The sequence below is a fragment of the Gavia stellata genome, chromosome 17 (assembly GCF_030936135.1).
Source record: "Gavia stellata isolate bGavSte3 chromosome 17, bGavSte3.hap2, whole genome shotgun sequence".
Taxonomy (NCBI): Eukaryota; Metazoa; Chordata; class Aves; order Gaviiformes; family Gaviidae; genus Gavia; species Gavia stellata.
In genome coordinates, this window is record NC_082610.1 from 18,559,267 (window position 1) to 18,573,871 (window position 14,605).

The 14,605-nt window shown below is 58.1% G+C and overlaps 1 protein-coding gene across 1 annotated transcript; it reads left to right on the top strand.

The window, feature by feature from the left end:
• The first annotated feature begins 1,843 nt into the window (after positions 1-1,843).
• IFITM10 (interferon induced transmembrane protein 10) lies at positions 1,844-12,876 on the top strand. The gene is given in 4 exon segments (XM_059826044.1): positions 1,844-1,907; positions 1,910-1,945; positions 2,938-3,356; positions 12,727-12,876. Coding segments are annotated over 4 exon segments (669 nt in total).
• The last annotated feature ends 1,729 nt before the right edge of the window (positions 12,877-14,605 follow it).

Consider the following 14,605-nt stretch of genomic DNA (forward strand, 5'->3'; position numbering starts at 1 on the left):
AGACCCAAAAGTGCTCTGAAAACTGTAGGGCTGATCGGGTACCCAGAGAAGAGGAAAACCAGCCATCCAACCTCCCTGACCTTTCAATCCTATTCACCCCAGGGAATGCGCCCGCCTCTGTTGATCCCGCGTTCCCTTACACCACCCTGCTGCCACCTCTCGCCTCCTCCAGACCCCTTCTTTGACCTCTCTTTTTCTCTCCTCAACCTCCATCCCTGCCTGACATCAAGAAGAGGAGCAGCCCTACCTACACAACTTTCTCCCAACAAACGAACAGCAGGCTCATCAGTAGCTCTTACGGCAGACAGCCGTCTGCATCCAAGGGGTTTCATTGCTCCCCCTGAGCTTGCGAGAAGGATGCTTTGCACAGCTGCGGGTTGCCCAGCTTTGTTCAAGCCCTCCAGAAAAGCTGACGACAGCTGGCCGCAGCTCTGCCTCTCCTGCAAACATCTTAATCCCATGGGAACATCACTCTCACTCCAGCACTGCTTCTGCTCCTTAGGAGCTTCTTGGAGAGAGATCTGGGTCTCATCACAGGCACTGATAATACCCTCTTTACTTTGGCAGGACCCAGCACTGCTCCAGCAGTGATAAATCCCGAACCAGAGGGCAATTGGTCCTTTTTTAACCAACGCAGGCACCTTCAGAGGGATTAAACCGGCCTTGTGGAAACTGGACCCCGTCCAGTCTGAGAGCGCTGTGGCCGTGCAAGAAGTCCCCTTGCATCACACCAACCCATGGGGATGAACACGGGGTGGGTGCCCCTACGCAGGAGCCAAACCTGCTTGCAAACAGCCGAGTGAATTACTATTCTTATTTCTTAGCTCAGCACTTTGCGGGTAGGCTTAAGGCATTTCCAGAGGATTTCCCTTCCCCTGCAGGTACCGCTTTGCATGAACTTTTGTTTTACCCTCCCTGTTTCCAGTACTCTGGGATTTCTCTGCTCTCCTTCCCCAGTGCCCCAGCTGAAGTGGCTGCTGCCTCAAGGCCACCTGCGCCGGGTCAGGCCCTGCTGCTGCGGGGTGACACGGCGTGTCCTCATGTCCTCACCCGCCCCGTTCCATGGCTCCGTCCTCCCGAATGACCTGCAAGTTGTCCCTGCATGGCACCAGCTGCTCTCCAGCATCGTGTCCCTGGGGGGATGCTACCGCAGCACCCCAGGAGCGGGTTTCCACACAACTCACAGGGCAGTTGGCAACGGGAGACAGCAAGCATTTCCCTGATCCTGTGCCAAGCCTGGGCACAGCCAGATCCTCCTGGGCTTGTCCATCCTTCATGACATCCCCACCTCCCTCCCCTAAAGCAGCCGCATGCCCTGCATCCTGCTGCTGGGGTGCTCCCGCCCCTGCCTGCACTGGGATTTGCTCAGGGCCAGCGGGATTTATTGCCCCGCACACAGGATTTATCCCCTTTCCATCCATCCCCCATGACCGGAGCACTTTTTTCCCCATGGCTTTGCATCACCGCCACCTCCCCTTGTCCCCATCGTCCCCACGTGCCCCTGCAACGCTTGCTTGAGGTTTTCACCCAGGCCCGTGGGAGCGAACCCGCAACCCCGGCTGCAGCGAGTCCCCACTGCAAAGGTCTCTGTGGGTGATGCTGGGGAGAGCGGGGCTGAGCATCCCCTCCGAATGGCCGGGGAAGCTGCTCGCCCGTGGCCCAGGAGATGCTACCAGGATGCTCCAAGCAGGAGGTGACGTTCCCGTGGGGAGGACACGAGGAGAAGCGCTGAGACACGGAGGAGCTCTCCCGCGTGGAGCATGTTCGGGGGGGAGGGGGGGATGGAGGGGGCTGCAGGATGACCTTCCCAGCCCCGAGGTCCCCCCCTGCCCACCCCGAGCCCATGGGTGCCCCCCCCGCCCTCCCCGCCTCCCGCAACTCCAGCGCCGAGGACGCGGAGCCGGCGGAGGGCTGAGCCGGATACGCAGCGACTCCCCGCATCCCTCCCCGGGAGTCTCCCTCGCTCCTCCTGATGCCTTCGGAGGAGACGGATGGACGGACGGACGGGCAGCCAGAGGTGGACTAGTCTCTTCTATTTGCAAAGCTGGGGGGGGGGGGAAACCTCTTCCCACATTCCCTTCCTCATCCTCTGCCTTCATCCCCTCTTCCCCCTCCTCCTCCTCCTCTCCGGCCACGACATTCTCCCCAAAAGACGGGGGGGGGGGGGGGGGAGGGAACCTGCTGGCAGGTGGAAAGAATCGGGAAATGCAATCCCACCTGGAATCCCGCAGAGAGGAGGACTCAGCCAAAAAAAAAAAAAAAAGCCCCAAAAATGAAACCCCGGGGGGGGGTGTGGTGCTGCGCTGCCGCACCGGGAGAGCCGCTCCGCCCGCCGCCCCGCAGCCCGGCAACCCGCTCCCGTCCCCGCGTGGGACAGAAGGCCCCGACAGACAGACAGACAGACAGACCGACCGACAGGCGGGCGGGGCGGGCTGCGGGGGGATGCAGCGCGGCTGGCTGGCAACTCCCCCGGACCCCCCCCCCGCCTCCTCCCAAGTGTTTCTGCTTTTCTTTCTTTCCTTATTTTTAATTTTTTAAAATTTATTCCCCCGCTCGTGACTCGGGCGCGGGTCACGCAGGACAGCGGGCAGCGGGGGGGCGGGGGGGCGGACGGGGGAGGGCCGCTCCCGCCGCTCCCGCTCCTCTGCCCCCGCCGCGGGGCCGGGGCCGGCGGCAGCTCCGTGCCGAGGCGGCGGCTTTGTGGTCCCCGGGCGTAGCGGTGCGCCCTCCTCCCCCTCCCGCCTGCCCTCCTCTCCTCCCTCTCTCCTCTGCCCACTCCCTCGCTCCTCTCCCGCTCTCTCCTCTGTCTCCCGGTCCCTCTGTCTCTCCTGCCTTCCCCCCACGTCTCCCCTTTTCCGCTCCTTCCCCCCCTTTTTCTTCTCCCCCCCCACCCCGATCCCCTCACCCCCATTTTTCACGGGGGGGGCTTTCGCTTCGCCAGGGCAGAGCGCGGTGAGGCCGCAGCAGCCACCACGGAGAGGACACAGGATCCCCCCCTGGGCCCGCCGTGCCCCTTCGAGGGGGTGGCCTGGACCCCGAGACCCCCCCAGGGCCCCCCGCAGGGTTGCTTCGCCTGCATCGCCAAGCCCCCGGCTCTCCGGCAAGCTTCGCCCGTCCTGTCTCCTTCTTCCGCCGTTTATCTCATGGAGAGCAAGAGCTGCAAAGGGGACAGCCTGCGGCCGGCGGTCCCGTGCAAGCACTCAGTGGAGAAGAAGACGATGACCAACCCCACCACCGTCATCGAAATCTACCCCGACACCACCGAGGTGAACGACTACTATCTCTGGTCCATCTTCAACTTCGTATACCTCAACTTCTGCTGCCTTGGCTTCATCGCCTTGGCCTATTCACTGAAAGTGAGTACCGAGCGCGAGGCGCAGGGTAAGGGGTGGCCGGAGAGGTGGGGGAAGAGTTTGGGGGTCACGGCTGATGTAAATCACTTCTTTGCCACCCAAATGAGAGGTTTCGCCCACTGGGGATGGGGATGGGGAAAGCCAAGGATGAGTTTTAGAGGCGGGGATGTTGCTTCAGGTGGGGAAGAGGCGCTTTGACTTGCTCCGGTACCCTTGGAGGCTCCTCTGTACCGCGGCGGCAGGGTGACAGGCAGGCAACACAGGGCTGGCTCGGCTCGTACTGCACCCACAGACACCCCGGCACTCGGTCCCTTCTTCGGGATCCTGTCCGTTAGAGATCTTGTCAGGGTAGGATCCGGCAGCGTCGGCTGGTCGGGCAGAAGCAATAAGAAGCGGCCGGCCAGCATCAGAGCCGGCGCCTGGCAAGTTGCAGGGGGGAGACGCTGCCAAGGTGCGGGGCAATCCTGCCTGTTTCCTTCTTGCCCTCTCCCTAATTAAAACACCAGAGCTGGTGGCCAGCTCCACCCAGAGAGCCCTATAAATCCCAAGGCAAGCCCTGGAGACCTGCCAGCAGCGTGGGAACGAGCCCTGGATAGCTGAGGAGGGGGAAAAGAGTGTAGGGGGACTTTGCGCAGGGGGCAAATAGAGCCGTGCTGATGGAGAGGGTGATGCCGCGGAGCGCAGCCGGCGTAGGGGACGGGACTGGGTTACTCCCAGTAGCTGCAGGGGAGAGCAGCCCAGCAGGGATGGCGTCCGGCAAACAGGCAGCCCCTGGGAGAGAGGGGCCTGGGCTGCCCTCCCCTTCCCTGCCTCCAGCCTCCAAACTGACTGAATGGATGTGCGGAGAGCCCGGGGGCGGCTGGGTGGCCCCGAAGAGGAGCTAGCTGATTTGTTTTGGCAGGCGGCATTTAGAGGAAGGCCCGGGCGCAGATGGGCTTCGTCACAGAAGCAGATCAATTAACCCCATCCAGCTCCCGTGAGCCGACTGCGGGTGCCCAGCGCTGCAAGGAGGCTGCTCCCGAGCCCGTCAGGGTCTCCGGCAGAAAGGCGCGGGGTCAAGTCCGCAGACCCGTGCCCTGGGCTCTCCCAGCACTGGCACCATGATGCCTGCCTCAGTTTCCCCTTCCCTGAGATGGGCGATGAGCACCCCGCCGCCACCCAAGGAGCAGGTTTCACTGCTGCCTGGGCATGGCATTTGATAGCTTAAATCATGCCAGGGCTGAGCATCACCACAAGCAGGACTGACCCAAGGGCAAATCCATTCAGCGGCAGCCTAACAGGAGTGGAGGGGAGGGAGTGCCTTAACAGCCCCACTCATTTAGCCAGTGAGGGAAGAAACTGGCTTCCTCTTTTTTTGTGTGCCTTTACTCGTCTGAATTTGCCTTTAACGACCGGCGTCTTTCCCATGCAAGAGGCACGGTCACAGCGGGCTAAGGAAGGGTTTCACATCACGGGGACACGGCAGTACCTCCAGCGGTGTCTGGGTAGATGCGGTCCCTCGGCTGCAGGCAGCCTAAGGACCTGGCTGACCCGTCCCCAGGGGACAGGACAGAGCAGCGTCTGCCACCTAGAAGGTTTTTAAAAGCTGGACCCTTCACTATCCTTGTCAGGAGGTGGAAGGAAGGATAAAGCCCAGAAGTAACCCGGGGCCGGAGCCTTGTGCCTGGGCAGAGGCGTAGGCTCACATCCAGCTGCAAAGGTCTAGAAGACATGAACTCCAGTGTGAAAAAAAGAAGCGTCAGCGAGGGAAGGCAAATGGGCAAATAATGCTCCAAATCAGGGAAAGGAAAACAGAAGATGGCTGTCAAAAACCAGCCTTGGCTTTTGGACTGTGGGGGCAGTAGCTGATCGGCTGTAATGGTGGTACCCGAACAGACGCGGAGCTGAGCGGGTAGAAATAACTCTGCTGTGGTCTTGGAGCTCCCCGGGAGCTGTGACTCCGTGGCAGGGGGAAAACAGAAACAAAACGTCCCTCAGAGGCACAGGGCAGAGCTAGCAAGTGGCGGAAGGGATGGCGAGTGCCCTCGCGGGCTGCTGTTGGGATGGGTGGTGGGAGGCAACGGGGATGCTGGGGCAGTAGCAGAAGATCTGTCCGGGGGAAGACCACTGGGATGTTAAGGAAGATGGGATCCTTCCTCACTCACAGCTACTGCAGAGACCTTCACAACATCCCGGCCAGGCTGGACGTTAGGGTCCTTTCTCCAGAAGCCTGTTGTTTTCATCTCTTTTGCAGTCAATAAGGTTTTTCCCAGAAGTTCAGAGAAAGCAGAAGCGAGGAATGCCCCGGGAGACAGACGTCCCTTTAAACAGACTTCTCTTGTTCCTCTGCAATGAAATGTAAGGACAATTTAGCAGCAGATAACTTAAGTCCCAGCCTTTCTAGGATGTCTGTGCTCTGCAGAGACCGAGTACGGTGCTGTGGGAGGGAGAGGAGGGGAGTAGCACCTTCCCCTCCCTGAGCCCATTCTGGAGCCTTGGCTAGCGGCGCACAGGTTTCCTGGCTGAAGGGCTATCAGGGTGCTGACGGCATTAAACAGTTCCCAGGTTACGGTTTTTCCATTTCCTTTAAACAACTGAAACTTCTGGCAACCTCAGGAATCATCATTTTCATTACAGAAATAGCATTTTCAATACCCTGCCATAAACATCATCTGCTTTTGCCAGATTCATACCGTTAATAAAGCTCCTTCGTGCCCCAAGTCCATGAGATGTTTCATTATGGACCTTAGCACACCCGAGTATTTCCACCAGTTTCGGCAGCACCGTGCCCACACTGGAAGCCAGATGTATGCTTGAACGTTACCGTAAAGCTGTCTCCTTCCCCATGCCCACTTTGATTGGTTTCAGCCGCAGCTGGGAAAACAGTACCTCCATGTCTGCCTGGCCTTTTGCACAGGAGCTGCAGCCTTCCAGATTTCTTTCTGCAGGGAAATGCTATTTCGTGGTGACCACCATTTACAAAAAAATGCCAAAACCCACCTCAGCACCAGAGAATTTATGCTCTTACTCAAAGAAACACATGAAGTCAGGTGAGGGCAAAGACTGTGACATGCAAGCCAAGTAGTCCATGTGACGGACACCCCAGCCAAGCGCTCTGAATAACAGTGAGACGGCACGCCTCGTCTTTATTTACACCCGTAGCGGGCCAGATCCTCAGCAGATGCAGCTTGCCAGGCTGCAACGGAATCGCACCGACTCACGTATCCCTCCGGGGGTTATTTCTAGCATCTCAGGCTTCTCAAGGTCAGCCTCCCAGAGCGCAAGCAAGGTGCTCTCATGTAAGCATGCGTTGGTGCTGGGGAAGAAGAGAAAAACAGCAGGACCAGGGAAGTTAGAAACCCTGAAGTAACCTTAACCCCAGCCCAGCACAGATGTGAGGATCGCTCCAATGGCAACGCTTTGGATTCAGTTGGTTTTCATCAGAAGCAAATGCTGTGGCCCAATATTTGGCAACTCCCTCCTCTTTCCCAGCTCCAAGCAGCAATTAATGATGCATCAGCGCCTGGTAGCAGGAGATCTTGCTTCAGTCATTAGGATGTCCGTCTCTGGAGACTGCCGGGGCGAGCCAAGTCCTTCTCAGTACCCATTACACCATGAGGAGGTAGACGAGAGGAGCTGGGACCTGAGATGAGCGGCGGTACGGATGCCACGTTGTGGTTGTATAGAGTCGAAGACAGCAAGAAGCCCTGCTGGCTTTTTAAGCCCCGTCAGCAGCCCACGGGGTTGCTTGCAGAGTTTTCCTGCCCCTTGAGGCCACCAAAATTTGGGGTGTGATAGCACCCCAGGAGAGCTGAGCTCTCCTGCCCGCTCTCTGTCCGGCCCTTAGCACACAGCTCCGGGCATGGCTGTTTACTTTCCCCTCTCACCATGTGTTGACCTCCCCCGTTTCGAGTGCAAGCAGACTGGCACAAATCCATAGCTATTTATTAACCCCAAGAAGCAGAGAGGCTGCGGCACCAGACCTCTCAGGCAGGCTCTCAGCCCGCTTTTGGGGAGGAGCAAAGGTTTGTGGAAGTGGGTGAAATACAGAGGTGATAGCCCCGTGATGCTGGTGCCGGCGTGGTGGAGGTACATGGGCTGGAGAGCTCTTGACCAAGTCACAGAGCAAATAAATCCAAGGATCCCCTCCAGAGCTCCTTACATGTAGGGATGCAGAGCTCTGCAGGGAAATGGGTTTGCAGACAACCAGCTGTGGGCTGCACGCTAAAAGCCGGGCTGCCTTAAAGACAGCCTCATTAGGCTCATTATCAGCAAACCACTCGCCTCCTCCTGCAAGCTGAGGCAGCACTTTGTACCCGCGCAGCAAGTTCCCTACTTCCAAAAATGAGAGGGGCAGAGCCCCAGAGCAGAGAGAGGGGAGGTGGCTGCTGGGGAAGGGACTGGGAAGGAGCGGGATGGTAGGAGTCGTGGGGAGTGCTTGGAGAGGAAGCTGAAGGCAAAGCCACAAGGGAAGGAAGGGCAGGAGACAGTGGTCAGAGGGAAGAAAGAAAGAGCCCTCAGGCACCAGCACAGTAGAGATGTTGGAGAACAAGGTGAGCTGGAGGTGTTGGAGGACAAAATGAGCTGGAGGTGTGGGAGAACAAGGTGAGCTGGAGGTGTTGGAGGACAAGGTCTGCTGGAGATGTTGGAGGACAAAGTGAGCTGGAGGTGTTGGAGAACAAGGTGAGCTGGAGGTGTTGGAGGGCAAAGTGAGCTGGAGGTGCTGGAGGACAAGGTCTGCTGGAGATGTTGGAGGGCAAAGTGAGCTGGAGGTGCTGGAGGACAAGGTCTGCTGGAGATGTTGGAGGACAAAGTGAGCTGGAGGTGCTGGAGGACAAGGTCTGCTGGAGATGTTGGAGGACAAAGTGAGCTGGAGGTGCTGGAGGACAAGGTCTGCTGGAGATGTTGGAGGGCAAAGTGAGCTGGAGGTGCTGGAGGACAAGGTCTGCTGGAGATGTTGGAGGACAAAGTGAGCTGGAGGTGTTGGAGGACAAGGTGATCTGGAGATGTTGGAGGACAAGGTGAGCAGCAGGAAGGTGACAGACAAGCAGGAACGGACGGGAAGGCCACCACTGCCTTTCACTGGTGGGAGAGGGGAGGAGGAATGTTGGCATGTTAAACCACAAGAGCGGGCTGTGTTTCATGGAAGGCCAGGCATGGAAGAGGAAAAGAAACGTATAAGTTGTCAAGCCAGACCAGAGATGAGCTTTGCCTTGCCCAGGGTGGGATCTCCAAAAGGGCCACCACGCAGTGCTTTGGGGTGCCTGGGGAAACCCCGCAGTCAGCAGATGCAGGATGATTATCCTTACACACCAGTCATCTCAGTGCAAAGCAGGGCCAAAAATCCCCAAATAACTTTAGGCAAGGTGAGAAGAGTCAAAGTGACAATGAGAAAAGAGTCTGTGACTAAGGAAACGCCACACTTGGGTTTGTGGGGGTTCAGCCTTGTGACCTTGTGACCTTGGGGACCAGTTCCCCACATGCCTCACCCCCTCGGCTGTGGAAGAAAGCAGTTTCCAGGGCTCCCAGAAGCTCGTGCACCAGCTGCCAGCACATTATGGTGATGGTGGCCACAGAAGCATGAAAATAGGAAAAGCTGAGGCTGGGCTATGAGAAGGACACTGGCATCTCCTTAAGGACGGAGCGGGGAAGGAGCCAAAATGTGTATCTGCTCTCCAGGAGAGCTCCTCCTCCAGAGCCCGGCTCGGATGCCGCAGCAGGACGTTGAGGGGAGATAGATGTCTGTGAGCATCTCGAGGTGCAAGGCCAGGCGGGAGGAGGTGAGGCCAATCTGGAGAGATGCGGGAGGCCGGAGCTTCGAGTGGTTTGGAAGGAGAAATGCCTTTTCATTGCGCTGATGTGCCGCAGGGGCTCTGGTACTTGTCTGGTGCTTAGAAGGTCCGTTGCGATATAAATTATAATGGACAATAAGGGATGATTTGCATGAGGGTGACCACTGAAGCCATAGGGAGTATGGGGAAATAATAAGGGAGGAGAGGAAAGGGACCAAAGACTCGGCGAGGATGAGGGATCCAGGCGACCAAGGCCAGAGCGGCCGGAGGAGAGCTGGGGAAGGGAAAGGGCAGGGAAAGGGCAAGGGGCTGCTGGAGACTGGGAATGCCGGCAGAGCTCTGTGTGCCTGGCAGAGCTCTGTGTGCCTCAGGGTTTGGAAGGAACGGGTGGGTAGGACCGGCCGGAGGGGCAGGGAGAGGATGCAGCTGGGTGCCCTTTGGCAGGAGTCGAAGGCAGCTGTCTGTATCATCATTTGGGCCCAAACAGCAGGAAAGAGAAGAGATGGGAAGGACAAAAAAAGGAACTGGGAGGAAATGGTGGCAGTGGGGAGAGGGCAGCCCTGGGCGCCCCTCGCTAGAGATGCTGAGGAGCAGCAGGAATGGAGCAGGGACAGAAGGAGAGCCACGGGAAGTCAAGGGCAGGACCTGCTGAAGCACACCGTGGGAAAGAGCTAAAGCCCTGGTCACAGTCACGAGTGCAAGCTGGTGTCAGGTGGGAGAGGCTGCTGGGAGCACTGGGAGAGGGCTGGGCATGGAAATTACAGCAGGGCACCCCGGGGAAAGGAGGAGCAGGAGACAAGGAGCAGGGAAGAGCTCCTGGGGCCAAGAGGCGCTGGCCCCACAAAGGCAAAGCAAGCGGCTCGGCGGCAGGAGGGTTGCAGAGCTCGGTGTGCCGGCCACGCCGGTCTGCTGGAGAAACTTGTCTGCCTGGCAAACACTGATGGCAAACACCGATGGCAAACACCGATGGCAAACACTGGCTTGCCTGCGGCAGAGAGCGACCTCTCCCAGCCGTGGCTGGGTTACAGCGGAGGAAGGGGTAAAAAGGCATTTGCTCTGCGCAGGGTTTGCCTCCAGCAGCCCTGCCGCTGGGAAGAGGAAAGCGCGTGAGAGCTTCAAAGAACCTGCCGGGAGCAGCGGGCAGGATTTCTGGCCCCAATCCAGCACCCCTGGGGCTCTGGCTGCAGGGACCTCCGCTCTCACCGGTGTGGGTGAGGAGGTGCCAGCTGCCCGGCACTGCTGCGCCCAGGGATTTTCAGGAGGATGCTAAACCTACCGAATCATTTCAAAGTTGAGTCATCCCGGATGCACAGCTGACACAGAAAGGCGTGCGGGCTCCCAGGCTACTGGCTTGCTGCCTTCCCAGAGGTCATCTCCGCTGCTGGGAGCACCAGCCAAGCATGCCACAGAGCCACGCGTGGTCTGTGACTCTCCCCTGTCCCCACTCCCAGAAGGATGCCCCGAAGCTGCCGTGCGCTCAGTAGCGGGGTGATGGGGGGATGATCCCGGCTCCAACTGCAGGCTCCCGGGAGCGGGGCGCAACAGAGGCCAAGGATGTGGCATCGCAGGATTTAATACAAGGAGGAAAACGGAGCTCGCATTCTCGCCTGCCGGTGCCGGCTCCTGCGGGCCTCGTGCCAGCAGAGACTCCCTCCCCACGGTCCAGGATTAATGAAGGGCAGGGGGTACTTGTGCAGAGAGGTCCCCACTGGTGTGACCGAGGAGGGGACGTTGCTTGAGGTGCTGAGATGTGGTTTTGGAGGCCCTGTGAACCAGCATGGGTCAGTGGGAACGAGGGGTTCGGCAACCCTTCCCCATATCTAGCAAGTCACAGAAGGCTTTCAGGACAGCCCCGTGGGTAAGCACTGCAGGAGGGAGAGAGAAAAAGTCACTAAGACGTGGTCTGAATCCATCACAGAGTCTTTTCGGAAAGCTGCTGGTCGATAAAAGCCTTTTAATATTTCTAGGTAGGACCCTGGGGCTGGTTTTCGCAGCCTGCCACCGACATCTAGCGTTCAGCCGGCAGTGCCTTGGTGGTGCTCGTGCTGCCAGCAGCAAGGGCAGGCTGCGAAGGACACACAGCCCCACGGCCTGCAACCCTCCGGCCACAAAGCAGGCAGCGAAGCAGGCACTGCCACGCTGTGCCAGCCCCTGGATACCCCGCTCAGATACTGTGCCAGCCCCTGGATACCCCGCTGAGATACAGGAAAGGGAAGAGGGGTAAAGTCTCCTGGTCCTTTCGTCCCACATCCTTGTGGCTCCAGCTGCCTGGGTCTGCTGAGTGCCGGCTGACGGGGTGGTTTGGGGATGGGGACACATCCCTGCTAGGAAGGGATGGAGCCTGACTGCTCATCTGCTGGGCTCAAACTGCTGGCGGGCAGTGCCATCAGCTGCTGGGCTGTGCCATCTGCTGCCTGACAGTGCCATTGCTGCCTGGCAGTGCCATCACTGCCTGCTAGTGGTATTCGCTGCCTGGCTTTGCCATCCACTGCCTCATAGTGTCATCCTTGCCGGCTAGTGGCATCGCTGCCTGGCTGTGCCATCACTGCCTGGCTGTGCCATTTGCTGCCTGCAATGCCATCACTGCCTTCAGTGCCATGCGCTGTCTGGCTGTGCCATCCCTGCTTGGTATTGCCATCTGCTGCCTGGCAGTGCCATTCGCTGCCTGGTATTGCCATCCCTGCCTGCTAGTGCCATTACTGCCTCGTAATGCCATCGCTGCCTGCTAGTGGCATCGCTGCCTTGCAGTGCCATCCGCTGCCTGACGATGCCATCCGCTGCTGGTGCCACCACAGCCTGGCAGTGCCAAGCACTGCCTGGCAGCCTGGAAGAGGTGACAGCAAGACGGTGACATGGACACGCACAATCCTTACCCACTGCAGAACTGTCCCAAGGCAAGCCCATGAAAGTCCCAGCCCGCAGGATAATGAAGAGAGCAAACCGTGCTGGCAGGATTGAAAACTGCCAGTGGCAGAGATGCTACACGAGCTGCGTAAGACCTGCAAAAGGAACTCATTAACCCAGGACTGCTTAATATGCTGTAGGCTCATGCGCAGCCCTGGAGCTGCAGTAGGATGCCGTGCCAGGTTTCGCCCGCTCAGCCCCTCAGTGCAGACGGAGGCACGGGGACACACACCGAAACCGCGGCCAGCCTTCTCGCTCGTGGCCCCGGGCGAGCCGAAGCCCGGCGCTGCAGGGCCAGGGGGCTGCGACACGGTGGGAAGGATGTTTTAGTGCCCACGTGCATGGGGTGCACGATGGCACCCCAGTTCCCTTGCGCATCCTCGGGCTCAAAATGGCACTGCCCCGCTCCAGGGGCCACGGGGACCTGGTTTGCCTGGTTAGCAATGGGCTGCTCTTCCAGGTCTTCTCCACTCCAGGGCTTTCTAGCCCACAGGCATTACGGTGCTTGGCTTCAACAAGCTCAAGCCATAGCAAACTTCAACTTGGGGTGTTTTACAGCACCCCAAGTGTTCAAATGCAAAAAGGCATAGCCCAGCCCTCGTCCGCTGCACAGGTACCCTACAGTGTGGGGGTTGCTGGAAACAAGTTATGTCTTTTTATACATCTCCCAATTTATTTTTTTTTTTTTTTTGTCTCAGGTCCGGGATAAGAAACTCCTCAATGACTTAAACGGAGCAGTCGAAGATGCCAAGACAGCCCGGCTTTTTAACATCACCAGCTCAGCCCTTGCCACCTTCTGTATCATCCTTATCTTCATCTTCCTGCGATACCCCCTCACTGACTACTAGAGTGAGGCCAACAGCAGCGGCCGCCGCCAAAATGCCTCTATGCCAGAAGTGTCTGCAGTTGTTTCTTGTAGCAAGGACGCAAAAAAAAAAACACAACACTCCACCTTGATTGCAAAATAAAAAAGCCAATTAAATTCATAAATAAAAATTAAATGAGTTGATCAGCCCAGCTGAGCATACCCTTCCTGCCCCCAAAGAGTTTGTGAACTGCTGTAGGAAAGGGTCTCACTCTTACACATGTACATGGAGAAAAATAGACCAAGAAATATTTATTTTATGGCCAACAAGCCTTGTGACAAGAGCGTGCAAAGCCAACAGCGACGCGCGCCCGGCGGCAGAAAGCTGAGCTCTGGGGAGCAGCGGGGTCCTGCCGAGCGGGAGGCGCGTGCGGTGACGGATGGTGACCGCAGCAGGGCTGGCTCACAACATATCAGACCTGTTCAGACCGCCCCACCACCCCCCAACGTACGGGGCTTTCTTTTCCTTTTCCTCCCTTGAGTTTCATCCACTGGTTCAAACAACTCCCAACCCCTGGGGAGCTGAGGGTGTTAGGAAGTTCATGCTAGGGAGCCCCAAAGCCTCCAGAGAAACCCCAGAGCGTTAAAGGGCAGCAGGATCTCCCGGCAACGCTGAGAAGGAGGGCACCTTCCGGAGAACCCGCCTAAGCGCCCTAAACCGAGTGCTACTGTATTTCTGTAAACGGTCAATAAAGATACCTCTGATCTCTGATGCTGCTGGGCTAATTCCTTCCCTAGGAGGGCCGGGCTCCTCGTCCCTACAGGCTGGCAAGAGAAAATGCTAATGTCGCCAGCGGCTCCTTGGGAGAGATTTCAAGCAGGAGTGAGGGATGCTGCTGCAGGTCGGGGCTGCATGCAGCTGTAAAAGAGGGCGCAGATCCAGATTTAAGAGCAGTGACCTCAACGACTCCTGCGATGGTCGATCAATTGCAAGCAAGCAAATGCAGGTGAGCGGGCAGCTCCCCCCTCCCCTGCTAGGACCAACGTTGAAGATGATGATAGAAATAAATCGCCGCAGCCTGAACCTGCTGCTAGCACAGCACTTCCCGGGATCGTTATCAAGAGCCAGATTAAAGATACATCGCGCGTTTGCCGCTGAAGGAGGCAGGAGCTCGGAGCCCTTCCCGATAGCTGCCTGCGGCTGCCGGTAGTGCTGCAAATCAACATGCCCTGACTTGAAAACACCACAAATGAATGGCAAGACCAGGACTAAAATACAGCTTTTCAGCCCCTCTGACCCTTCGTCTCATCTCATATGCCGCAGCTGCCTCATCTCTTTCCAGCTGTAAGGTGACCTCGCGCCAAGGGAGACCGGTTGCTGCAGACCAGCCGTGGAGCCGGGAGGAGGCAACAGCGTCCACCTTTGCGTCCACCAGGAAAGTGAAGGTCCAGCAAGAGACGGGGAATGCAGACAGGCCGTGGTGGGACACTTCATCCTCTGCCGAGTGCGTGGTTGAATCAACGTGCTGTCTGGGCTGTGCCATATTGAGCCGTGGGGACAGACCATGAGGAGGCTTCCCTGAAAGCCTCATGAGATGTCACCTCCTTCCTGCCCAGGTCTCCATGCCTTAACCCCAGCCTGGGTTTCATTTATGGGGGAAGCTATGGGCAGAAGGACCTACAGTTCTACCTGCTCCCCACTCACTGGAGGGCACTTCCACACCAGACCAGATCAGGGGGCTGTTTTGTGCTGAAGTTTCTGCCGGCAGTGC